The 27414-nt window shown below is 34.2% G+C and overlaps 1 protein-coding gene and 1 long non-coding RNA gene across 2 annotated transcripts; both read left to right on the plus strand.

Annotated features, from left to right (window-relative positions):
- The first annotated feature begins 11649 nt into the window (after positions 1-11649).
- Positions 11650-15324, plus strand: LOC136817637 (uncharacterized). The gene is made up of 2 exons (XR_010848126.1): positions 11650-11743; positions 14581-15324. It is a non-coding gene; the product is annotated as an uncharacterized lncRNA (long non-coding RNA).
- Positions 15325-15653: 329 nt separating this feature from the next.
- Positions 15654-23073, plus strand: LOC136817633 (uncharacterized). The gene is made up of 15 exons (XM_067073955.1): positions 15654-15844; positions 16283-16409; positions 16741-16896; positions 17291-17437; positions 17940-18093; positions 18254-18331; positions 18700-18722; positions 19282-19726; positions 20147-20285; positions 20464-20736; positions 21081-21563; positions 21728-21867; positions 21988-22071; positions 22336-22458; positions 22741-23073. The coding sequence occupies exons 1-15, from the start codon at positions 15654-15656 to the stop codon at positions 22929-22931; spliced, it is 2754 nt and encodes a 917-aa protein (XP_066930056.1). The 3' UTR covers positions 22932-23073.
- The last annotated feature ends 4341 nt before the right edge of the window (positions 23074-27414 follow it).

Here is a 27414-nt window from a genome sequence, read left to right on the forward strand (position 1 = left end):
ACCTAGCCAGTGTAAAAATTCTCCACGAACAAGAAAGAAAAAAGTCCTTTTTTGAGCCAAAACACGGTAAATGAATTGGATATTCAGGCGACAAACACCCACCAAGCAAACACTGGCAGACAAGGAAACCAAAAAAACTAATACCTTAAGGGAAGAAATTTTCGCGGAAGAAATTTTCGCGGAAGAAATTTTCGCGGAATTTAATTTCGCGAATTTGGGCGTAATTCGCGAAATTAAATTCCGCGAAACACACCAAAATTGTTAAATCGCGAAATTAAATTCCGCGAAAATCGACTTTTTTTCTTCTTCTTTTATTTTGTTATTTTTGACCAGGTATTACCAAAAAGATGGACACAATTGATTTTTAAGCTTTATAACGTGTATTTTTTTATCAAATATAAACAACTCCGTGGTGCTTAAAAGTTAATCTAAGTTGATAACTTCTTCTAAATCGCGAAATTAAATTCCGTGAAACTTTTGAAATCGGCTCATTCGCGAAATTAATTCGCGAAAATTTCTTCCCTTAAGGTATGCCCTGTAAATAACCCTGTAAATAACATTAGTGACATTTATGAAAAAACTTGTACTTATTTTATACCCTTAGAGAAAAAGAAAATAGAGAAGACAGACCTTATAACCAGAAAACAAAACTTACTGATTTTAACCCCGAAATACCAAAATATAAAAGATTATTCAACATTTTTTACAAAAAAATCTTTAATTATAAAGAAACTGTTGATTCTATCAATACAACAAACCTAGAAACTTTTGGCACCAACCTTACATCATGTGATTGTCATAACTCTTCTTTTATTGATCAACACCATGGTCATGTCATGATCTAAGTTTCATTAAAAATAATCATTTGCGAAAATTGATATCTAAAGGACCAAATTATCGCGAACCTCGAAATATCAGTTGGAATAAATGTAGAGATGTTATTTCTGGTGGTTTGGATAGTTTTGTGAATAAAACTTCAGCCAAAATTAATGAGACAAAGGAAAATTTTCTTCCGTGGAAAGATGAAGTATTAAACCAGGTTGATGCTAAGATCTCATCCCTCAAAAAGAAGACCAAGTACAAAAAAGTAAGCTCAGTGCTGAAGAGAAAAGATGTCATTGACTATTTAAATGAACTTCACACAAATTTTGTTATTGTTCCCATTGATAAAGCTGCTAATAACGTTGCATTTATTTGTAAACGTTTTTATATTGAAGTGATTTTGAAGGAGATAGGGATATTGAGTACAGGAAATGAAACATACGTTAGGATTGATCGGGGCAAGGCAGAAATTGTAAATGAAAATGTTGGTTTTTCTAAACGCCTTCGTCTTGCTGTTTCTGAGAAGGACTTGGATCTTCCTAGTATCTATTGGACTCCAAAGAAGCACAAGAATCCAACAGGAAAACGATTTATCATTGCTTCTAAACATTGTCCAACCAAAGAAATTTCCAAATCAGTTAGTCTTGTTTTTAAACTGATCTACCGTCAAGTTGAAAATTTTCATACTAAAGCCAAGTTTTTGAGTCATTACAACAAGTTTTGGGTACTTCAAAATTGTGAGCCGGTTTTAGAGTCTCTTAACCGAATCAATAAAAAGAAGAATGCTAAATCAATTTCGACCTTTGATTTTAGTACATTGTACACAAAGATTCCTCATGACAAGCTGATTAAAGAACTTTCAGAAGTCATTGATTTTGTTTTTGATGCTGGCAATTACAAATACATCGCTATTTCAAAAAATGATAAAGCATACTGGTCAAAGACAAAACCCAAATCTTCTGTGTCCTTTACTCAAAATTCGTTGAAGACAGCTATGAAGCATCTTATTAAAAATTGTTTTTTCAAGGCAGGTGACATTATTATGTGTCAGGTGATAGGAATTCCCATGGGAATTGATCCAGCACCGTTTTGGACTAATCTCTTCCTCTAGCAATATGAACAACAGTACATGAGCAAGCTCATCGAGGAAGATAAGGTTAAAGCTCGCCATTTTCATTCAACAAAGAGATTCATTGACGATTTGTGTGCTATCAATGATGGGAACTTGTTTCAATCTGTGTATGGAGAAATCTATTCAGATGAACTTGAACTCAAAATTGAACATTCTGGATCTCATGCTTCTTTTTTTTAAACCTAGATATTTCCATCAACGACGGGATTTTTATTTACAAGTTGTTTGATAAGCGCGACGCTTTTCCTTTTTCTGTAGTTCGAATGCCACATAAAGATAGCAACATGCCTGAATCCATTTTTTATTCTTCGTTTGTTGGTGAACTTCTCAGGATTGCTCGATCAACGTTACTTTTCGAGGACCTGAAAGTTAAAGCATAGTATAAGAAAGTCGCGGCTGGAATGGTAACATCTGAACTTCTGTTGTTCTATCTCTGTCGTATTTGATGACTATTTTTTGATCAAGAGATCAGTAATGTAGCATCTTTAATGGTAAATTTTATTGGTTTGTCGTTAATACTTACTTTTCAGTGTGTTTTAGACATTAATGATATGCCCTTGATAATACACTTGCATTATAAAATCATTGTATAGTACGGTCTACCTCTCAGGTACTAAATACTATTGGTCAGATCAGCTGCAAGCTTATTTTACAATAGTTTTTTTTAGTATTGTTAGGTTGACAAATTTTGCCTTAGTAATGCTCTACCATGGGCATGCCCGGTGCAAACCCTTTAGCCTAAGGCTTTCGACCGGTCATGAAAACGCCATATTCTATGTCAAGTGAGGTTAACTCTCAAGCAAAGCTATCCATTTGGTCATTGAAAGATCCTCTATTGAATTTCACAAAAATAAACACGTTTGGGTGGTCCTGGAATTTTTGCTGACATCAGCAATTACGTCATTTTCAGTCATTTTTTAAACAACCTTCCCCAATAACTTTTATTGGCTTCATTTTCAGATATGGGTTGTAATGTTTTTCTGAACGGGCATGAAACATGCTTTCCAACGGTATGTAACATGACATACTTTGGAGAAAAAGTTTTTCATTTTAGCCTGAAAACCTATTCTGGTCTGTAAAATACACAAACAGGTGCCAATTTTTTGGGTCTGAGATTTAAATCCATTTTTGACCCCTAAACTACCATTGTGCAAAGTTTCATGCTTTTACGCCCTTGTGCACAATGTTTATGACTTTTGGCACATTTAGACTGCACTAGTAAAGGAAAGATCAACAATAAGAAATTTAAACAAGCACAAATGGCTTGGCTGAAAGAACTAAAAAATAAACAAAGTGCCTCGAATGCCTTCGCAATATTTCACTGAAATCTTTTTAGAAATCAATGAAAAAGTACATCTAGATAATACTGTGAAAGTTTCAAGCCAGCACCTTCAAAATTTATCATTCAAACTGACAAGAAAGTTGTCATCTTGAATATAGTTCTTATAATTTCAATTTTGGCAAAAAACTATTGTTTCCACAAAATACCCCTAAAATATGTCCAAAATTAGTTCAAGTGTTCTATTGGGTACAGATTCAAAGATATCTAGCAACAAAAAAACTTTTTGTAAAGGAAAGTAAAAGAAAAATTTCAAAAGCTATCTACCAATGATAAACTGAGCATCTTGATGTTCTTTAGCCTGGAGATCCATGCTATGATTTCTTATTCTCTATACTGATGGCGAAATATATAGCATGGTATGGGCTGACAGTTTGAATTTCCCATATCCTAATAACGGTTGAAAACACAGCCAATCAAATCCTGTTATTGTTTCACTGGTCACACTTTCTTAAAGGAAGCGCAAGTTCCGAAATTTGGTTTTTATTTTAGTAAGTGAGGACAGCGCTAAATTCGAATTTCCCACTATAATTTTTTTGAGTCCAAAATCGGACTCACAGCTCTGACCCGTCAAGTATTCATCAGATTTAAAAAAAAAAATACGCAGACGGGTTCCTGTCTAGATGTTCTTATAAAGCTCGGAGACAGAGATGGAACAGCAATTAACTGAAAAGACAATGCGGTAGATATTCCAGCCGCGGCTTTCTTATATTATGGTTAATACTAAAGTTTTCATTGAAAGAATGCGCCGTCAGGGTGCTGATAACGCAAAGCTAGATTGCAGTCTTCGTAGGGTGATTGTCCGCCATATTTCAGAATTTACAAGATTTCAACTTTCTCAAGATTCGTCGTTCGCCAGCTTTTGCGGTGAGCGGTCACGGGTGTACGGGGCTTCGAACCGGGTTCTAGTCCGACTTTTTTTAAATTCTCATTCTTTTCCCACTCTTTCCATCTTCTTCTTTGAACTGTAAAATGTGTGTGAGAGCCACAGGGTTGGATAGTGGCGATCCAATCCCAGTTCCTTCCCATCTAGTATGCTTTCTACAACGTTGTGGCAGAAACGTGTCAAAGGTGTGGCAACTTTGTCTAGTAGAAAGTACACTTCTTTTTTCATTGTTATTTTAGTTTCTTCAGCTGGTTCCGTGGATTTTAAGTTTTAGTTTATTTTGTATTTGCGCGCGTTTCATAATTTCACTAAACACATCTTTTTAGATCTTTTTATATGTGATGGTGTCTAATTAACACTGCTTGGCCTACCTACACAACCCTATTTCCATCATATAGGAGGATATTTTCACAAATGGCCGAAATCCTGTGTAGGTCGAAAACTGAGGAACAGATAATGTGTTTTCTTGAAATATTTTTTGACTCATATTGAGTTACTTCTTTCCATCTTGACTAATATTGAGTCGCTTTCTTCCTTGTAGTCACTTTAGATCACTAGTTTTGCATTGATGGATGTCTATGTCATCATTTTTTCCTTTTCAATTCCAACCTGATTGATTTTCTGTGAATGTTCATTCTAGATTTTTGTTGTATTTATATTGTCTTTTTGTTTTGTGAGTTTTGTCTTCCGTGTTGTTACGCGCACGTCAGATTATTTTTAACCTGACGTGCATAGATCCGTTTTATATAGCCGTTGTTAAAAGCACGTCAGGTCGCGGAAAGTTTTAAAATTGTCTAGTAAAATTCGACGAATTCTCAAGTGCGTCTGACGTGCGTTTAACCGTTTCTATATAGCTGTACCTAAATGCACGTCAGGTCAAATCTGACATGCATGGAGCCTGACGTGCGTTTAACCATTTCTATATAGCTGTAACTAAACGCACGTCAGGTCAAATCTGACGTGCATGGAGCCTGACGTGCGTTTAACCGTTTCTATATAGCTGTAGCTAAACGCACGTCAGGTCAAATATGACTTGTTGCTGAGTCTGACGTGCGTGTAACAGTTTCTATATAGTTGTCGCTAAACGCACGTCAGGTCGAATCTGACGTGCATGGAGCCTGACCTGTGTCGTGCAACCGGTTTTAAACAAATGCCAAGTGACTTGTTTTAAGATAAAAGATTGCGAAGTTTTAGACATCTACTTTTGTGAATCCAAAAGAATGTATTTTGAGAGCAAAAAGTTTTGCGAATCGCTGAATAAAAATGAAAATTTACAGTTACAAATGTTCCATGAATTTGATAAAGACGGCTGTTCTTGGACTAAATTTGAAGTTTTACAGTTCTTTAATTTTTCAAAGAATTTTTATCGAGCTTAGTTTCACGAACTACCCTGTTAAGAATTCTCAAAGACACTTACTTCCATGAAAAAGACCAAAATTCGGAAAAATTTCTGCTTGCGAAAGTTTGTTTCTTCCGTTCTTAATACACTCATCTCGAGATGCATAAAAGCAAGCCTCGTTTTCAAATATGTTGTCAAGGTAACTTAACATCATTTGACATGTAATTATTGTTTATAAATGTTTGCGCTTGTTTTCAAATTGGTAATTGCGATATGGGAATACATTTACGACTACTTAGATTTGATGTTGAATAATTATTCTGTTTGAAAACGAGGCCTGCAATGCTTTTTACGCATCTCGAGAAGAGTGTATTGTGAAGGAAAGGGGGTGGAATAACCCGGTAGAAAAACAATAGAATGGTAGGGTTCATAATTGAGAGATATTAGAGTGATCTTCCTTAGGAAAACGAAGGTTTGATACGTTTGAGCCAAAAATCATAAAATGGGAGGGGGCTATTGAAAAGTAATTTTGTGGTTGTAAAAATCGCAAAAAAAGAAAAAGTCCCTTGAACAATTTAGCACGGAAGCGTACGCCTAAAGTATTTTACAGACAAAAATGCTTGGTTGTCTGTAAAATATCACCATCCAAGTTAGATCCAACATTTTGCGCGCAACTGTAAAATACTCCTATGTCGTAAGATATTTTGACACCCAAAAATTCGTACTCTTCTGTGCTCATTTGTCGGGGATGTGACTAAATAGGGACTTGTACAATTTTTTTCTAGTCTTGTTGGAGGGGTATTCAATGCCTTATAGTATTACACTCTTTGGTCAAAATTTAACAAGAAAAAATTGAGGAGAGAATATTACTTTTCTACTGAAATTGTTTTGCTGGGCGACCTGCCGTTTGCGAATAAAAGAAGTTGGGCAATGGCCTATGAATTGTTAGCCTAAATTGTTTTTTATTTGGGAAATTAATTTGGTGCAATGACTTTTAATTTTGCCTTTCTTTCCACGTTCACCATTCTACTTACAAAAAGTTTATGTACTAAAAGTGTAAAATCTAGAAAAATGTTAGAATAAAAAGTAGTTGGGTAGCCTTGGCATAATATGTCTTTCTTTTTTCGTTGAGTATACTTTAGGCGTACAAACTTTCGCGAGCAGAAACTTTCGCAATTTTCGCGAATTTTGGCCCTTTTCGCGAAAGTAAATGTATTTAAAAATTCTAGAAAGAGCAATTCGCGAAAGTTTATGCTCGCGAAAAATTCTTGACAAAATAGATAATTTGCAAATCTTCAAACTTTGAATAAAATGTAACTTTTATGGCACTTTTTAGCCTGCTAAAAGACTAATAAGTCAAAGGACAAATATTTAAAGCCAATCCAAGAAGTATTTGTCCCTCTAAGCCATTTTCTCATGTGGAAATTCTCAATTTCACGTCTCGATTCGCGAGAGTTTATGCTCGCGAAAAATATTTTTCCGTTAAATTCGCGAAAGTAAATGTCGTGAATTTCGCGATTTTTCGTCCTCACGAAAGTTTCTGCTCGCGAAAGTTTGTACGCCTAAAGTAGGTTATTTACAGAAGGTTTGCCGCCTAAAAGTATAAAATCTACAAAAATGATAGAATAAATAAAGTTTGGTAGCCATGTCATAATATGTCTTTCTTTTTTTCGTTGAGTAAGGTTATTTACAAGAGGTTTGCCGCCTAAAAGTGTAAAATCTAAAAAATCATAGTTACGGTAGAGTCTCTTTAACTAGAATCTCTATAACTCGAATGTGTCCTTCTTTCGAACGATCCTTTTGGTCCCGTCAGAATAACACTATTATCAGTGTCTATAACTCGAATGTATCCTTAACTCGAAAGAAATTGACCCCCCCTAAGAGTTCGAGTTATAGAGACTCTATTGTATAAGGTATGGATCCACATGGATCCACGATGACTTCCTCAAAAGTCATGTATCATGCATTAAAATCAACAAGTCAACGCAACTGCAAATGCAACTGAGTATGCCCCCTAGAAATACTTTAATCGGATTTCAAAAATCAAAACGCGTAAAACTTTCTGGATCTACTTAGTATAGCATGCTAGACGACTAAATTAAAGAAAATGTAGGGTAGGATAAAGGAAAGTGTAGGTTAGTTTACAACTAATATTATCCCGTAACGATATCATATTATCATATTTCACGATAAACGACTCCAATTTAGGGTTTGCTTTAATCCGTTAAACTTTCACGAATTTTTGTCATTTTCGGGAAATTAAAACTCGAAAAAACGCGTCAGATTGCTAACTCGCGAAACTAAATCAACGACGACTTTTATAAAGAGATAACCAGCTATGTTTCAATTTGAGACATGTTATAAAGTGGCTAATTCTGAGAAGAAGTCACTCTTACACCAACGTTTGAAAGTTACTTTAATTTCGCGTGTTCTATTTCTAAAAATGAAAAAAGCTGGTTATCGCTCTAAAATCGCATTTTTCAGTCTGAAGTCTCCATTTATGGCAAAGAAATGTTTATTTTCAGCTGCTTTCAGGCTCATTCGCGAAATTAAATCCATGCAACATTTTTCAATCCTTTAAAATACTGACCAAAAATCGAAATGCAAATAAGAAGTATCATGGCAGATTAAAAAAATAAGGTTTGAAATGAAAACAAAGTAAGCATGCTCAATATCATCATTATTATTGGCTGTCTTTAGACCTAATCATAACCTGTGAATAGTAATTAGGAGACAATAAAAAAAACCAACAAACTAAAAATAAAAAAAAATGTAATTTAGAAAATACTTTACTAGAGTAATGACAAAAGTTAAAAAATGTAGGTCATTTTAAAAAGTATGGTACGCCAATTGCTAAAATAGGTGAAAAAGGATAATAAATATGCTCTGAAAAGTGTTGCAGAGTTGATGTAATACAGAAAACATGTAATACAAATAGTATGCTTTTATAATTACGATATATGGTTTATGATTATGTGCTTAAAACATGTGTTTGCCAATTAATGCTAATTCATATCCTATTATGTGTCCTAAATTGTAGAAAAAATATCATTCTCTCATCAAAGTGACTTGAGAGCTATTGTATTTTATGATGTCATCAAAATTTTGTTAGAAAGTGTAAACCTGGTGATAAAAATGATAAAAGCACTATAATATATACTACTAGTAGAATATATATGCAATAAAAAAGTCCTTGCAAAATATTTTCATTCACAGTCACTTTCACCAGAAGAATCGTTGCTGAATCGATAGCGTGAGGAATTCTCAGGGTATCAGAATCATCATTTGATTCATCTGAAAAATAGTACTCATCAGCAAAATCTTTTTTTTCAAATAGAGGTTCGGTTACAACTTGTCTCACGAGTTCATGAATTTGGGTGATTACTGACCTGTTCATCAGAGCAGTCTTTACATAGATGTCTTCTTCTGTGAGAGAACAGGAAGCAATATTTACAATTTGGGTGATACATTCCAGTGAAAAACCTGATGAAATTCTAGGAGAAACAACCCTCTCATGGTCAGCAATCAATGACTCTCTCAGTTTAGTTAGTTTAAATTTAAGGTACACTCAACAACAGGTTCTGTTTGTTCAGTCAAACCAACATGGTTTCTGCCCCCCCTTAAAATAAGGGGGGGGGTCAAAAAAATTGCCTTTTAAAAAAGGGGGGATTTTTGTCATTTTTTTTAAATAAGGGGCGATTCTTTATCAAGGGCTGCAAGAATCTATCAAAATAAGAAAAAAGGGGGGACTAAAATATTTGGTTTTATTGATAATAATTTTCTTTGTCTAATATATCTTCTATCCCGTTTTCGTGCTCACAATCTCATACCCACTATTTTGCAGACCATGCTATATTGAAAGTTATGTACATTAGAATGACCTTTAACAGACCAAATCAAACCATAAAAACTATTATTCTCCTCAATTAGATAACGTTTTAAGCTGTTTTGAGGGTGTAAAAAGTGAAAAATTTTCTTCGTCGCCCAACCATGGTGGGCGACATTTTTATCCTTAGTCTTGCCCCTCCCCACTCAAATGGCTCGCCGGGTCCCATGAATCTGCATACTCACTTCTCTCTCTCTATCTATCTATTGTAAAAATTGTTTGCTGAAGGGTACAAAGATTTTCTTGAAATAGTTGGTCGACATCAATGATCTTTGACATTTTCAGCTCTGTCACATCCAAAATCAATGTCATAAGCATGAAATCTTACTTGTGTTATACTGCCTAAATTCTCTATAGGGAAGACCACTTACTCGACCTAACTTTAACTAGGACTACAATCAGAAAACATTCCAGTTCAAATCTAATGATAAAGATAATTTACAAGGCCTAAGATATGAACAAACACAATGTTGTACCAGTACTGCATCTTTTGTTTGGTTTTATTCATAAAAAGTTTTATTTGTATCATTTGATTATAGGATCCAGTTTATTTTCAATGATTTCTTTTTATTGAATTTTATTTAGTTGGATATCATTATGTATCTAATATGATGTTGATGGCATTGATATCAAACCAATCGTTGTACTTTGTTATTGTCAAAGTCTAAAAATAAAAATCTGAGCAGGGATTCCTCTTTTTTTTTCATTTTAAGGGGGGACATTCTAACAAGGGGTACCGGTAATTTTTGTTCGATTTAAGGGGGGAGTTTTCTTTAAGGGCAAAATTGCATTTTAAGGGGGGACTGAAAAAGTAGGCAGAAACCATGACCAAACCCATGTAAGTAGGCACTTTAGGCCGATTTTCAAACTTTCAAACCCCCCTGTCAAACTTGTTTTTTTGGAAAGCTCTATCTTTTCTCGTTTCAACGAGGGGTCGTTGACTTCCCTAGCATTTATAGAAAAAAAGTTATGGGATTTTTTGTGAAGCTAATTGGAGCAAAAATTAGCCAACTTTTACTGCAGAGGGCCTTCCAAAAAGTGGCCCAAAAAGGGGCATTTTTTAATAGAAAAAACTCTATTTTGGCATGTTTTGGCTATAATTCAAATTTGGGTTTAAAATTTTCTGATCTTTTTTCTTCTAGATGATCTTTGATCATTACACTATGGGTTGAAAAAAAATCAGTTTTGTCCAAGAATAAATATTCCTTTTGTAGGGGCACCTAACGAAAAAATTAAGAAATCCGAGGGTAAAAAGTACTAAAAATCACGATTAAAAGTAAGGATTTCATTGTTTCATGTTCATTTTGATTAATTTCTGTGCAAAAAATGGTAACTCGTAGTATGAAAAAAAGAATTTTTCAAAAATTTCAAATTTTCGGCCCAAAATTTGATTTCGGGCCACCTGATGACGTCATAAAACCGTTTTTTGCAATAACTTTTGATATGCTTTGATTATAAAGCTGAAATTTTGCACACTGAAAGATATTAAGGCAAAGAAAATTTTTGGAAAAAAATGATGACGTCAGCATTTTATTGCAAAAATTCGAATTTTGTCTATTTTTGCTGACGTCAGAAAAAAAAAATAATTTTGATTTCACTGGTTTACAAATGCTCCACTAAATTCATGTGCAAAATTTTATCACCAAAAGTGGCTCCAGTTGGAAGATATTTAAGTTTTTTGATCAAATGACGTCACAGTGACCTGTTGACGTCATAAAATCGTTTTTTTGCAATAACTTTTGATACGTTTTGATTATAAAGCTGAAATTTTGCACACCAGAAGATATTAAAAGGCAAAGAAAATTTTCAAAAAAAAATTCTGGAAAAAAATGATGACGTCAGCATTTTATTGCAAAAAATCGAATTTTGCATATTTTTGCTGACGTCAGCAAAAAAAAATAAAAATTTTGATTTCACTGGTTTACAAATGCTCCACTAAATTCATAGGCAAAATTTTACCACCAAAAGTGGCTCCAGTTGCAAGATATTTAAGTTTTTTGATTAAATGACGTCACACACTAAAATGATTTAAAAAAAAATTAAAGTCGTTTTTTNTCAGGAATAAATCGGCTCGCATTTTTATTGTACCCACGAGCGCACCCATTCCATATCTTTCGCGATAATGTCCAAAATGGTAGCTTCAGCTGTGTGGACTAAACGAAAGGGAATTCTGCTTTTAACACCTTCCCCTTCGGAAAACATAAAAGATCACATTTTGGAGGTTTGTCTTTTATGTTTTCCTTCACCTTCACCTTCACCTTGGAATTGTCTGATGGCTCATATTTTCTTTTCTTGATGGTCGATGGTATAAAAGCTGTATATCAAATCTTCCGAAATAGGTATGTACATTTTGCATGTGTGATATATATAATGATTGCGAGAATAAGATTTGTAAACCTCGTTTATAGCTATATAAACTATAAATAAGAATTGACCCTAAAAATATGGGGCAAATGAGCACCAGTTGCCAGTTCCAAGTGTATATAATATACAAGGGTTGCAGTGTTGCTTTGGTTCTATAGGAGATATCCATAAGCAACACCGGACTGACGAAAGGATACTTTTTGCCACCGGACAAATACACCGGACGACAGTCCGGTGCGTCGGCAGGGTCCTGTGTTTTTTTGATCGGTCCCTTTTTTTTGAACAGTTTGGCCGCAGAAGATGATATCATTCACCAGGATGCAAGTGAAATATTTCAATCTGCAGATCTAGGACGGGGTTTGGTTATTATCAGTTACTGTAGGGTTAGGATTGGAGCTTCTGGAGCTTGAGAGTCACAATATAATCTTTTAGTGGCATTCTCTATTCATACATATCCTGAGACTTAATTTATTTAGGATCCCTTAGGCAGAGGAGGGATCCTTGTAGTAGGAGCACTGGCTGACCGGTAGGGTTGGGAGCTGTATTAATGAAGGTCTGTAAATTACACACTATAAGTATTTAATTTCATCATTTCTGTTCAATAGCAGGGGATATACTTTTTCAAGAGAATTTCATCTCAGTGAATATAGTGCTTTGTTTGTTGTACATTCAATTCAATTCAATTCAAAACATATATTTACCCGAAGGAAGGGACACCAAGTTTAGAAACCTAATTACAAATGGTGCAACCTACGTACCATGGTGCAACATCAACATGACGTACACATTTTTTTTTTATAAGGAACCTTAACTTTGCTCTGAGCCTGGAGTTCCTTATTTTTACAGAGAATTTCAGCCTCAAAGTTCCTTATCGAGTTCCTTATTTACATAGCTGCTAGGTCAAATGAAAATGGGTGGTTTTATGAAAACATCGACTATTTCAACAAAGAACTTGGAGAATACAAGATAATTGCTAGTTCAAGTGAAAACTCTTACTGTTCCTTAAGACTTGTTTTCTTATCCTCAGCCTGGGCAGTTCCTTAACAATTCCTTTTTTTTTGGACCATTTTCAGCCGCGAGTTCCTTATAAACGTGTTCCTTATATAAAAAAAAAACGTGTACCACTTGCATTAGCCCTCAAATGAATGACCTGACTGGTCATTAAAATACAAACAGTATAGACTTAAAACTTATACCATCAAGTTACGGGATTTCGAGTACGGGCCGATTTTACTCTCGTTTTGAGTGGTTTCATTTTCGATTTCAAGCCAACGTCTTAGCAACGAGCTGCCCGCCCATAGTTACAGGGGTTTGTGCAAAAAACTAAACATAGAAAATTTTCCAAATATATACCCTGCATTTCGATTAATGCAATGAAAAATGAAACTTTTCTCACTTTTTTGTACCTAGATTCTTCAAAATGAAAATGTTTAAGATTTAAGTTCTTCTTCTATTCAATGATTTTTTAGGGCACTTTATTGACAATCTAACTCTCACATCAAATTCTGGCTTTCTTCAGTAAATTGAAGATGAGTAATAACCTAAGCCACAGATCACGGATTGAAACAAATATATTAAGGGTGGGATTTTACAGCCAGCGGTCGTGCAAGGCACTGAGAGGCCATGGGTGCCAAAAAGAAGGTCCATTTAAAATGCGGCAACCTCATTGGTAGAAATTTGATAAACAGCTACAAAGGAGCGCTGTGAAGCAATCAGTAGAAGAGACCACTTTCGTTTTTGTTGCAGATTTTGATATAAACTTCTCTCAGGGATTACTTGTCAATGTACATGTACACATGTGTTGTGTCAACTTGTCAGTATTGTGTTGTTGTAAAGGGGAAGATAAAAGAGGTAAGACTAGCCTAGTTTCTAATCCTCATATAGGAGTTTTAAAAGCTTAGACTGACAAAGTTAAATCAAAACAAAATGGTAGAATAGAGCTGTGAGCGGAGCTGCGTAATTCAATTGTTTTGAAATTAATTTTGCTGCTTTGGTTGGTCAGTCATCTGATGGCTATGCAAGTTTCCCTCCACTGATGCAAGTTACCCGACTTCATAGTATGATTTAAAAACCACAGCATAATTTTGGTGTACAGTCTGATGCATCTGCACGCTTCAGTTAGATGCATTGTGCAGTGCATGATCTGGGAAGTTCGGTGAAAAAACCTAGATATTTACTTAGCTGTTTGTACCCACCAGGGAGGGCAAATTTTCAGCTGTGTTTGTACAATATTTTAATTCATTTAAAAATGGACCGAATATATAGCAAAAGCATGAAAAAAATTACAACTGTGACTTCAAAGAGGATATATGAGCTAAGCAATGGATTTCAATTTCTAAACATACTAAAACAGAATGTCAGAATCAAATATCAAAAACTTTGAGTAGCCACGATACTTTTTTTCAAAATTCTTTTTAGCCTCCATACTGGATCAGGGGGTACCAGACATCGTGACTTATAGGCTGTGGTGGGTCATATTTGATTTTTGCAGTTAGTACCTCTTACCTAAGGGGGGTCTTGACCCCTCTAGAAACTACGGTGATAAAAACTAATTACGCACCAACTGATCCCCATGTTGGTGGGTTATTTGAAATTACCCTACTAGGTAAAGGTATCCAAGTTTCATGAACTATTCTGCTGCTTTTTTACTGCTTGTAAAACTAAGTTTTTAACTCTGTTGACAGTCTAGTTTTTTAGTATTTATGTTTCTGTTGTGTACTGTCTGGAACTGGTATGCAGCAAAGTATTTTCCCTTGAATCCATGTTTGTATTGTTTTTATTTTTGATTCGACCAATCTTATTCTTATTGCAGGGATGTTGGTTACATCGTGTATCCTGTAAGGCACTTATCAAGATACTCACTGAATGCTTCCTTCGAACTTGAACAGTTGAATTTGAATTGTCATTATACTGGATGATATGATTTAGAAGACCTTGGCCATGCACAATTAAATTTTCACAATTGACTTGCAGCTTCATTCAAATTTTCGATGACCATGGGTTTATTTCATTTTGAAGAGCAATTGTATCAAACAATTAGGACATAATATTCTGCTATGAGATAACTTCTTCAGTAATGGAGTTGAAAAATATTTGGACATTCAAAATACTTCGTGGTAATTTTTTCAGGAAAGATCAAGGGATCTTTGAAAAATCAGAGAAGAAAATGTTTAGTTACTTGAATAAAGATTAGAATTCTATAGATAACCTTTCCTTTTTTCAATGTTTTATTTAAATTATCAGAAATTATTCAAAAAAAGGTGAAGTATTGGAAAAGGAATTCAAAAAGCATCGCTTCAAAATAACTAACTGCCTCTCTACCTATTAGATTTTACTTTGCAGCTTGAAAACTAAAGATGAGGTAGTAGTTATATGTCTTCTACAATGATGTGAAGGCTTTGCTGCTATTATCCTGGTTTAGCATGCATCACACTGTTTTGTAATTGCCTGTTAGATTTTATTTTTTATAACATAATTATAATAGTATTCAAGATTTTTTAGCCTTTTTATATCTTCATCTTAAATATCAATACACTGTTGTTTCAGTGTTCTTAAATCTCTTATTATAGACCACTTTTCACTTTCAATGGAAGGTCACCTTTCCTCTCTACAGACCTAATAAATTTTGTTAGATAGTACAATACTATGTAGAAAATTGATTTACCCTTATTACACATAGAAAGTTTTACTTGATTAAATTAGATTTTTTAAATTCTTTTTTCCGTAGAATGTCCCAAACAATACACTTGAAAGTTTCACTGCTTTTAAGGCTAGGTGGTTGTATGATATGAAAATTTAAATATCATAAGAGTGCTTGTATTTGTGACTCCTCCATTGTAATGAAATTGACTTTAATGATTTAGATTACAATTTTAAGAGTGAATCATGGGTCCGAAAAAAAGAAAAAGTTTTGTCAAGGGTAAAGGTTGTCTTTCAGAAAGTTTTAAGGCTGCTGTACGTGAAGTTGCGTTAGCAGACCCATACGTTGTTGAGAGGATGCCAGAGCTGCTTGAAATGGAGAAAAATCATCAAAAAAAAATTGAAAAAAGTAAGAAAAGATGTTCCAAGCGAAAAAGGTTAGTTTTCATTTTCCTAAAGGTTTGAACTCTTTTTTGCAAGAAGTGATCGATTGGTTTTTAGTTTGACTTCACTTCAAGCTGTGTTGTATTTTTAATGTCAAATTTAAGATATTTTCAGAAGCTTGTAAATGAAGTTTGCAAAAGAAACGATTTGGTGTACGGTCTTTTAAGCATGTTTTCTAAACCTGTCTAAACTTCAAAATTTGAAGAAAAATTAAAGAAATTCTGTATTTGGCTAGGATTCTCTTCCCATGAAAAGTTTTTGTGTTTTTTTTTATTGCCGAATACGGATTTTAGCTGGAGACATTGTAAATAAAGAATTGGTGATTTATAGTCTAATTTCAAAACAAGGATAATAATATGTGACATAATCTTGCGATGGTTATGTCTTGCATTTGCTCCCCATTCAACACTGCTCTCTTTTTTTCATTTCAGGGAGAGTCGTGGTAGCTGTCTTACTTTAGACTTCGATGATGATGATGATGATGATAATAATGATGATAAAGTCGCACCGGAAGAGAAGAACACATTCACGCTCACATTCGATTCTGATGATGAAAGTGTTAGTCGCTTTGTTTGGATCTTTAATAAGAGAGCTGAATGAATTTCATTATCATTTTCAGTCTTGAAATTTTGAATGTATTGAGCTTTTGCTTTAAAAAATGAACAGAGTAAGACTCATTTTAGTATTTTTAAAACTAAAATGTTATCCAGCCTGAGAAAAATTCATCTTTTGATTATACTTTGAATAATCTTTTTTTGCTGACTTCAAAATATTGATCTATATTTTGCATAATGATATATTACTTCATTTCATTCATATTCTGTATTCTCACCCAATGTTAAATCGCATGTTTATTTTTATTTATAAACCTATTTTATATGATTTTTAGGTTTCAGTATCTTCACTGCCTGTTGTCCATGCCCAAGATAATGATCCTGGTCATAGCGCTGACGAGCCTGGTCCTAGCTTCGAAACTCCAGATCCAAGTGGCAGGGATCACTTCAATCAAACTAATTATAGCGATTCAGAATCAGAGTATAATCATGTGTGTTTTCCTTTACCTTTAACTCAATACCCAACCGTCATACAGGGTGATATTTCAATTTTGATCTTCGGTTTGTGGTGAGGGGGACTGAAAAGTTGAAATAAAGATGAGACAACGATAAATTCAGTAGTAGTTTCAATTTTTTTGGTACTGAAGATTCTAAAGTATGAATGAACTGAGAAAAAAATCATAATTTAATTTAGGAAAATTAAAAAAAGAGAATGAGGTTAGTGTATCAAAGCAGTTGGGGGTGTTGAAATGTGGGGAATTTAATAATCCAGACGATACCAGATTTTTTATATTCAGGTTGAGCATTAAATTCATATTAAGTTTGTTATCGCTAAACTTACTTGTAACGGTTAGTGGAACAAAGCTTTTTATCCCATTCTTTCAGGTATCTGTAGAAAATGACGACGAGGTTGTTGCTGATTCTCTTGCTTATCAGATAGCTCTAAGGAGACAGAATTGTTTGGTGCCCGTTGATTCCAGGCTATTGAAAGTGGCTATTCCCGATTTTGATGAAAAGAAGAAAAATCTAAAGGTTCATCATTGTATTTCATCTTTTTTAGCGTCCATGCGACATTTTTATCAAAGCTGCTATATCCAGAAAGCATACCCAACCCAATTTTAAGGTTTAAGAATTTTTCAAGCGTAATTAAAAGCTAGTCTTACCAAAAGCTTTGTATTTATTAAAAAGGAAAATCAATGTGTTTTTAAAATTTATATAAACTTAAACTGAGTTTCAAGACCTTGCGGAAAATTGTTCGTAATGATGTCTTTTGTGACTTTTGGCAACCTTATAGGTAGAGCTTATTTTTATTCAGAATATATTTTTTAAACTTAAAAGTCATTCTAATGTGGATTTCAACGGTAGAAAAACTTGTAAGTGTACTACAAAGTTTTCATTGAATCACCCTGTTCAATCCTGGCCATATATTTTATCCCGTAAGAACAGAATTTTTTGGCGGACAGGGGTGTCTTGCCTTAAAGAATAGAGAAAAGAATGCTGGAGTAAGATGGATATTCATTTATTTTTTATTTAGCGTAACAAATATTTGATTGCTGGACGGAAGTACTTCCAACAGAGTGAGGAAGCTGACGATGGTCGGTGGATATACTTTTGCTCATGTCGTCCATCAAATTCAACTTACATCGAATCTCTCTCTTTTCAAGCTGACATCACGCAAGACAATGAAGGTTAGTTTTAAACGCACACGTAAACGAGGGTATTGTATATCTATAATCAAAGAAATTTTTGAAATTTCGCTTGTTAAATCTCCATTTAGAAATTTTGTTGATTTTTTTTCTCAATTATAGTGCTTTCCGTATTCCTGTTAGACTTGGTTTTAATTTTTAGATCTCTGCATTCACATCAGAGCTCTGAAACCAATCATTGCTGAAATCGATTATTGGGAAGTGGACGAAAGTATTATAGGTATGTATTTGATATTGATTCACATAAAGTAACTTTTAATTTACACAATGCTAGATTGAGACAAAATGACAAATAAATGCACCAACCTTTATAATATGGTCTGTACCACCCCGACCACGGGCGTTATATATTTTAATATTATATATTCTTCGGTCAGCGAAGAAGAGTTTGATACAGGCTAACCTTTATATGATTCTAAAATTATATTTACGTGACTTCTTATATAGGCATAGCAAAAGCAATAAGGATCAACACATAATTTTGCCAAAGTTTTTATTTATTTGTATAAAGAATGTGCACTTGATTGAAGAAATTAACATTTGTTTATCATTATAATATCATATTGTAACCTTTTCCACTCGTTTCAGCGTATCAAGAAAGTTTCGTTCAGGTAATATTCTGGAAACAATTTGAGAATTTTATGTCTTTTCAGAAAATTTTGTTTTTGAAAGGGCACCAGTTTCTTAATAACTATTAATCTTTTCGATAAATAATTAGAGTTTATTTAGCCAAGTAAGCTTCAGGCTCGCTTGCTTCTTACTCCGATGTCTCTTTGCCATCGAAGCGCGAAACTATAACCGTTAGCGAGCGTCGAGCTTGCATGGCTAAGTGTATTTGGTGAAACGAATTTGATTTCGAGGGCTGAAAATAGTGAAAAACGTTAATGCGTCAATTTAGCATAGAAATTTATTCGAAAGATATGTGGGAGCCTTTCATAAATTATTTGAGTGCAATGACTTCCTCGTTTTAAAACCATTGCCAGGTTCATGAAATCCCTTGAATCTTGAATGGTTTATTTTCATAAATAGAGTCCTTTGGGACTCAATGATCATTGCAATATTTTTAAAACGAGGTGAACGTTGCTCGTGACATAACTTATGGAAAGACCTTTTATACTGCAACAAAGTTTTGCTCCATTCATTGTTTTTTATTGTTCTTTGCTTTGTCAGGAAAATGAGATCACGGATATTCTTCACGACAAAGGAAAGGTTCTCGTTGTTTTTGAAAGTTCCGCTGGAATAGTTACCAATGAAAGAGCAAAGCTTCATTGTTGTGTGTGCTCTAACTCTTTTTGTGTTCATTGTGGTGAAATTCGTCGCAAAAGGAGTGAAGAAAATCGTGAAGAAAACCCTGGGTTTCTCAACGAATTTTTGGATACCAGTCATACTCCCTCAACCGAAAGAGACTTCAAACCAAAATCAGTAATGAATATCCCATTTTACCCTGACGAAAGGATGGAAAGAAATCTCCGTATTCCACCTTCTTCGTACCTACCATTGGAAGATTCCTATTTGGTCTGTCAGGAAGAATTATATTGCTGCTCAGAGCTTGTGACTCGAATCGTTACTCATCGAGTCAAACTTTATACAAAAAATACTCACTACGAATGCGTTGGTGAGTTATGTTATCATGAAATTAAATTATAATCATCTTATTTTGGCAACATAAAACTACAATTGTTTTTGGAACAACGGGGGTTTGCAGAAAAATCGTTCATAGGGAATGGAAGATAGGTGGCCAGGGGTATAAAAAAAAAACTCAATGTCTATCATTGGGCCGATCATTGGCCGTCCCAAGAAAAATTTCTTTCTGGAAGATCCCAGTCCTATGAGAATTATTAAAAGATCGACATGTTAGCAAATAAAAACAAAATACAATGAGCAGCTGAGCCTTGCCAGTGCTTATAGAAAATATTTAACGTGTTTAACTTATTAAATGTTTGTCCTGAGTAATTTATTACTTCTAGTGGCTTAATTAAATTTTGCAAGTTAATAGATGCGAGGACAGCTTGTAACTCCAGTTTTATTCGTTTAGTGAAGGACAAACATTGCACACACTGTGGTTCCACGCATCATTATGACGGTTTTGACGACTCAATTTTGAATATGGGAAAGTTTCTTATCCACTACTCTCTACTACGAGATTACATGAACCATTTTCTGCATGGAAAAAGGTTAGAATAATATTTCAAACCTTTTTTCCTTTTAAAATAATAGAAATTGACAAAATAGTTTTGTCAAAATAGTTACTCTTTTCACAAAACAGCGATTGTAAATTTCTCATAAAGATTTTCAACGTAATATGTTATACCTTTGATAAATTTTTAATTGTGTTACTGTATTATTTTTCAGTTGTACACTTGATGGTTACTTCAAGATCTTTTGTTTGACGCAAAAAAGCTCTGGTCATCACAAAGTCGATCTGACTTACAAGGATTTTAAAGATTCTTGGTATGGCTTTTTAAGTTTGCTGGAGATTGATTTTGCGGCTGGATCAGTATGTGGTAAATGTGGAACAGAACCTGAGCATATTGTATGCGATGCCACAGGATTGAGCCACCAGAAGAAATTTTCAACACTGGCCTTACAAGAAAGACCCTCAAATATATACATACCAAAGTATTCGTATGTACTGCGTTTTTTGTTTTATACCCTTACGATTTTCAGTCTTCTTGATAAAATCAACTTCTGTTTGGACCACCAAAAATTCAACGAGACCTTCAGTTTAACTTTTAACTTTTCGTCTTGTGCTCTGTATTTCAAAAGTTCATCGATTAAATCATCTTTAGTTTCAAGTTGGACATCGTCAGAACTTATGCCCTTTTTTAATTTGTATAGCGTAACATGTTTCAAACTATTATACGAGACAACTGAAATTTTTCCGCTTTAAAACTACACGCTAATTTAATAATTTTTTACTTTTTCATACGGTATTTAGAAAGAATTGGAACTTATTTTTATCACCTTAGTGAACATGCTGACCGGCTGGCCATTAAAGAGAAAGTGTTAAGAGACTCTTTTAAAGACTGGGCAACAAAATCAAAGTCTGTGACTTTCATGAAAGGGATGAAAAAATTGTACCCTACTATACACCACGTAATCGAGTGGTCAATCGACACGTTTGGAGATGATATTCCAAAAGCAATGAGATTGTTTTTCCGTTGCCTTTATTCGTCCAGTCCAGTTTGCTCATATTTTGAAGAACGTGATTTGGAATTGAGTTTGAAGTTGCTCCAACCGAATTGTAAAAGTGATTCGAGACTTATGAGGCAATTTCAAATTCGACTGCCACTTTTGTTCAACGTGTTGAACGCTGCTAATCTGGAATCCTGTCTCCCTGAAACGAAATGGAAAGGATTACTGCTTTACCTCGCTGACAAGGCTGAAGTTCCTTTCAATAATGCCAAGGATTTGAGCACCTCCGATGAATTCGATGAGAATGAACTCAGCAGGTATCATCGACAGTACTATTAGTATGATACCATTTTAACTTTAATTGTACATTTTAAGTTTCTAAATATGTTTTCTACTGTACTAAGCCCTGATTGTTATTATGTAATCACGTGTGGAGGATAGCTTTTGTAGATTTCCGTCTATTTTTCATGTATTGCTTTAGCTTTCCAAATCTACCAATCCGAAGATCGAGGGGCAACTTCGAACAGGACAAACGCAACCTTAAATACGATAGTTGCAGGAAAAATTATAAAGGGCACCCAAACTTGACATCTGGAATATTCACGATATATTGTCCACATGGTATGTTTATATTATATATATGTATGTGTACAACTTCTCCAAACTATTTTAACTTCGTAGAATTGGTATGATATGGATTCTATGTGCGATTAAATATCACAATATTTTCTTTTGGTTTAGGCATATGCTACGGTTTCCAAGTTATGGCTAAGGAAGAATCTCCCAATGTGCCATTCACCATATTCAGGACAAGGTTTCAAAAATGTAAGCTTTTGTATGCTAAAAGTAAAATGCCCGTATCTATCAAATAAAGGATAATTAATGTTTCACTTTAACTTTGTATTATGTGCAAACCCCTCTTAATTAAGGTTTCTCAGGAAATTAGACCAAAACACTCGCAAAATGCTGAAAAAAGAGCTTCTTTAAAAAATGTTTTATAGTATTTTGTATTTTATTTTCCAAACCTTTTGCAGTGCACATAAATTGTTTACAGAATGTATGTTCACTTTCCTAAACATTTATTTTCAGCACCTCGATACATAGTATACGACAATAATTGTAGCCTTCACGCATATTGTCTCAATAGAGACCCAGTATTCTTTCGCGAGACCAAGTTCCTTGTCGATCGTTTCCATTGGAAGAATCATACTGGTAAGAACAGCATTTACTACGTGGTTGATTCTTATTTTTGGTGTAGTGAAGTTCTATTCAGTTCGTCATCGATAGTTTTAATTGAAACATAAGATTGTGGGTGTTTATGGCCATCAGTCAATTAGTGAATTTTAATAATCTTTTCGTGTTATTCAACTCAATAAGCCTAGTTGCCCGGAAAGAGGAGAACTTTTTTTCAAAAATCTACTTTATCATTTTGAATAAAGCTTCAAATTATGCATAAGATATTACATAAATGGATTTTTCAAATTTCAATTTCAGCTTGCGGTACAGGCTATTGCATGAACATCTATCATGAACTGGAATGGCTAAATAGCCAGATCAACGAGCAGCAAAATGCTTCTACTAAACGTCTAAAAACACAGCTTTCTTACATGCGACCTGACCATTTTATGTCGCATTGTAAGTTTTTCCTATGGTATCGAAATTCATTGAAACAAGACTTGCTGTAGGCTTGGTTGCCCCATGAATTTATTATATACACCGGATAAACAACAAGCTTAGTTTTCATTGATTTCTCATACTCTAGCTATGTCCGTAGTAATGACATTATTATTCACTCTCCTTCCTTCATTGCATTTTTTTGTATGAGAAAATGAGAATTAAAGTTTTCCTTAGAGAGACAAACGCATCAAAGTAATTGCTAATTATGTGTTGTTATGACGTTTCAAGTTGAAAAAAAGAAGCAAAACATTCTATGTATGAAAAATTTAATGTTGACACCAGAAAATTTCAACCTTTAACCTTAATGAAACCACCGATCCACCACGGGCCTCCAAAAGACTTTCATACCAATGCGAAGCCAAGTCACTCTTGGCTCAAGAAGGCTCACTAATATATTTCAATTTTAGCTCTCCTCAGAAAGTTGTTAGAAAGATATAGTCAACTATAATTTCAGTATCATTTTAGGCCTTTTTGTTTAATTCTTCTTGTCTAATGTCTTTTTTTGTCACAACAGATTCAATACATGTATCCGTTGGATATTTTCGCTTTTATTTTCAAATTTTCGGCGAGTAAAAGTACAAGAAGCTAAAGGTAAAGGACTTTTTAGAAATGAGATTATTAATCATTTTTTTAAATCAGAGAATTTCAAGCCGCCATGACAGTTGTCCTTTGCGGACATGGCTCGATCCACGATTGTGGATACTTCGCTCTCCACCGTTTCATGCGTTGTTCATCCAGTGTATATAATAAATTCATGATTGCCCCTCTCCGGATCATTTGGTATTTTGATTATAAATTTGTCATCATTTTTAGATTTTAATATAATTATTCCAATTTGTTATTTTTCTTTGTATTTAAATTACGCAATAAATTCAATTGTTCACACCGTTTCTTCTGTTTAGTACCACCCTATTTTACCCTCTTATTTACCACCCTACCAATTTCAGTCGTGATAAAAAGAATAACAGAGCGTCATAAATAAACAATAGAAAAAGCGATTGGTCGCCTTTTATCCCTCAACTTTCTTGCGAGTCCATGTATTGAATTCTGCTTGAAAAGCTGTGAATCTTACAAGTAAACCAATCCTTGTAGGGAATGTTAAAGGGATAATCAGATAGTTTGAGTTTTTTTTGCCTGAAGAAACCCTCTGTGGTTTTGAGTAAAATCGCCAAGTATTTTTGTCTAACTATATTCTAAAGTTGAGATATCAAAATTTAAAATTTCTGAAAATGGGTTCTCGCACGGTTCGTACGTTTAAATTCTATAGTTATCTTACTAAAAGCCAAAAACTTGTAATTCAAATGGGAAATATTTAGACAAAAATATTTTGAGGTTTTCCTCAGGACAATGGAAGGATTCCACGTGCCAAATATCTCAAACCATCTGATTATCCATTTAAAACCTTAAAACTTTTCATCTCTTTAAACGTTGTTTTTCCCAAGCCGGTATGAAAATTGAGACTTTCATTTTTGAAGCAGATTTTTACTCTTATCAATTCTAGTATTTTTATGATTATATGGGGTTAGTAAACATAATTTGACTTTCATCAATATCTCGGATTCTTGCCCTTTTTGAGACATAAAGGTGAGAATTCGACATCGGTTTGAGATTTGGACGAATGGGCACATAATCTCGGATTCCCACCCTTTTCGCCCGTAACTATGAATATGTAGAGGAGTTTTCTGAAGTTTTTTTAACTACCTATCATGTACTATTTAAGTTAAAACAAAAGGGTTTTCAATAAAAACGACCAATATTTTGCTCTGAGCGACGTATTCACACAATATAAGCTGCTAAAGTTTACGCATCATTTGACTCAAAACAAAAGAATCTCGTCACATCACGCTAATTATGCAGAATCTTTTAGCAACAACAAAAGAAATCCATTAACTGAAACAAACTCCCTTAAGGGTGAAGGACCTGGTAGATGACGAACCGTATTTTTTTCCATTGTTTTCAAGAAGCTGTTTTTTTTTCTTTTTCTTTACACTTCTCTGATTCAACATCGTATGATTTTGACAAAGGGAATGGAATATCGGATCATACCTAAGGTAGAGAATACAACATCGGTATGTATGAGTGTTTTCAAATAATGGGTTATCTCAGATTTCCCACCTATCTTATCTTAACGACCGTTTGCGACCAAAATGAGAATTAAGTCTTAGATTTTGAACGCCTTGGAATTGATGTAAACAAAATAGTTTTCGCAAAAATTATCTATATTTAGCTTTAGGTTTTTAGATGCGTTATTGAAAATACATCCACTATAAGAAAAACCTCGATTTATTTCCCTCCGATGAAGTTTCTTACTGAATAATAAGCTCATTTGATGAGCAGCTTCGAAGCTTCGGAGCCAAATTAGAGTTGAATCAACAATTAACAAATAGCCAATCAATCAATCGTTACATGGAATATCCAACATATTCAACATTGATCAGCCTCTGGGAAGCATAACGTTCTATTGGGTAATGTTTGCTGATTTGTGACACATTCGCACTTCCTTAGAACTTGATAAGTGTGAGTAGATTATCTTAACCCTAATTTTGCTGTGTAATTACAATCAAAAAGCTTGTAAATCAAATTTGATGAGTAAGCAAATTATATCACTCTGGTTAAATTGATTAATGGGATAATTTTCGCGGGGATTAAATTTTTCGGACTTCGCTCATATGGTTGTAATCCGTGAAATAGTTCCACCAGTGGGAATTTGGAAAGGGCCCATCCACGAAGTTTAACTCCCGCTAAAGGTTTGAATTTCTTCTTTACGATCCGCAAAACATTCTATCTTCATCCTTTTTGATATTTGCTCTATTCCAAAATGAATGATGGCTCTTATTGCCATGTACAAAATATAAATTTCTTCTTGATGTAGCACACAAAACTGTGGCATGTTATACATTTTCTGTTAGGCCAATTATCCTTGAGTCTGAAAATTTAAGATTCGCAATGAAAAAATTTGATGAAGAAGAAAATGAAGACGAATATTTCAACTTTGAAGAGCTTATTTTCGGCGAAGAAAAAATTTTGTATCTTTTACCGAAATAAAGATTTTTGGGAAATTTTTTTAAAACCTTATTTGTCTCTTCATCCATATTTGTTATAGAAAAACAGCCCTAACTTTTGTAAAATTCTTTGCAGACCGTTTGAAAAAACTTCGAAACAAAAAGGTTAATTACCCATTAAAACTTAGCACTTTTTTATAAAAGAAGGTAATGCAACATATTTAACGTCTTTTTAAAGTTCATAGCGTCATTTTTGCAATCAAATTCTTAATTATTACTCTTAAGGGATTTGAATGAAAAGCAATTCATAAAGGTAATTCTTTGTTAAAAGTGTTAAAGAACCTAAAACATAACTTTTATGTTCAAATACTAAAATCAAGTACTCGACTATGGACAGAGCCCTTAAGTCTAAGTGGATAAGTTTCGCCTGCAGATATTTTCGCGAGGCAATTTTTTTCAAAAATCATTTGAATCTCGCACGGGACTTAATTTCGCTAACCACCCTATGTACGCATCCCCTCTGATATGTTTTGATATATGGGATGCTAATCGTGTATCGTGTATCATGTATAATCCCCAATATAACATATCATAACATACCATAAAACATATCGGAGGGGATGCGTGCAGCCTAGAATCATCCCTTTTTTCAACTAATTTCTTCCATTTTCATAAAGTGGTTTACAAAAATTTTTGCGATCATTAAATCCACGAAAAACTAAATGGGCACATAATCTCGGATTCCCATCCTTTTCGCCCATACGTAAGGTAGAGAATTCGACATCTGTATTGGGTTTTGATAAATGGGCACATAATCTCGGATTCCCACCCTTTTCGCCCATACGTAAGGTACATCATTCAACAATAGGTATGATTTTGATAAATGGGCACATAATCTCGGATTCCCACCCTTTTCGCCCATACGTAAGGTACATCATTCAACAATAGGTATTATTTTGATAAATGGGCACATAATCTCGGATTCCCACCCTTTTCGCCCATACGTAAGGTACATCATTTAACAATAGGTATTTTTGATAAATGGGCACATAATCTCGGATTCCCCACCCTTTTCGCCCATACGTAAGGTACATCATTCAACAATAGGTATTATTTTGATAAATGGGCACATAATCTCGGATTCCCACCCTTTTCGCCCATACGTAAGGTAGGTATATCATTCAACAATAGGTATGATTTTGATAAATGGGCACATAATCTCGGATTCCCACCCTTTTCGCCCATACGTAAAGTACACCATTCAACAATAGGTATGATTTTGATAAATGGGCACATAATCTCGGATTCCCACCCTTTTCGCCCATACGTAAGGTACATCATTCAACAATAGGTATTATTTTGATAAATGGGCACATAATCTCGGATTCCCACCCTTTTCGCCCATACGTAAGGTACATCATTTAACAATAGGTATGATTTTGATAAATGGGCACATAATCTCGGATTCCCACCCTTTTCGCCCATACGT

The sequence above is a fragment of the Clytia hemisphaerica genome, unplaced genomic scaffold, assembly GCF_902728285.1.
Source record: "Clytia hemisphaerica strain Z4C2 unplaced genomic scaffold, Clytia hemisphaerica genome assembly, whole genome shotgun sequence".
Taxonomy (NCBI): domain Eukaryota; kingdom Metazoa; phylum Cnidaria; class Hydrozoa; order Leptothecata; family Clytiidae; genus Clytia; species Clytia hemisphaerica.

Coding starts and splice junctions, on each gene's coding strand:
- LOC136817633 (XM_067073955.1), top strand. CDS start 15,654: ATGGGTCCGAAAAAAAGAAAAAGTTTTGTCAAGGGTAAAGGTTGTCTT. Junction 20,737..21,080: donor ATATACATACCAAAGTATTC/GTATGTACTGCG, acceptor TTATCACCTTAG/TGAACATGCTGACCGGCTGG. Junction 21,868..21,987: donor CACGATATATTGTCCACATG/GTATGTTTATAT, acceptor CTTTTGGTTTAG/GCATATGCTACGGTTTCCAA.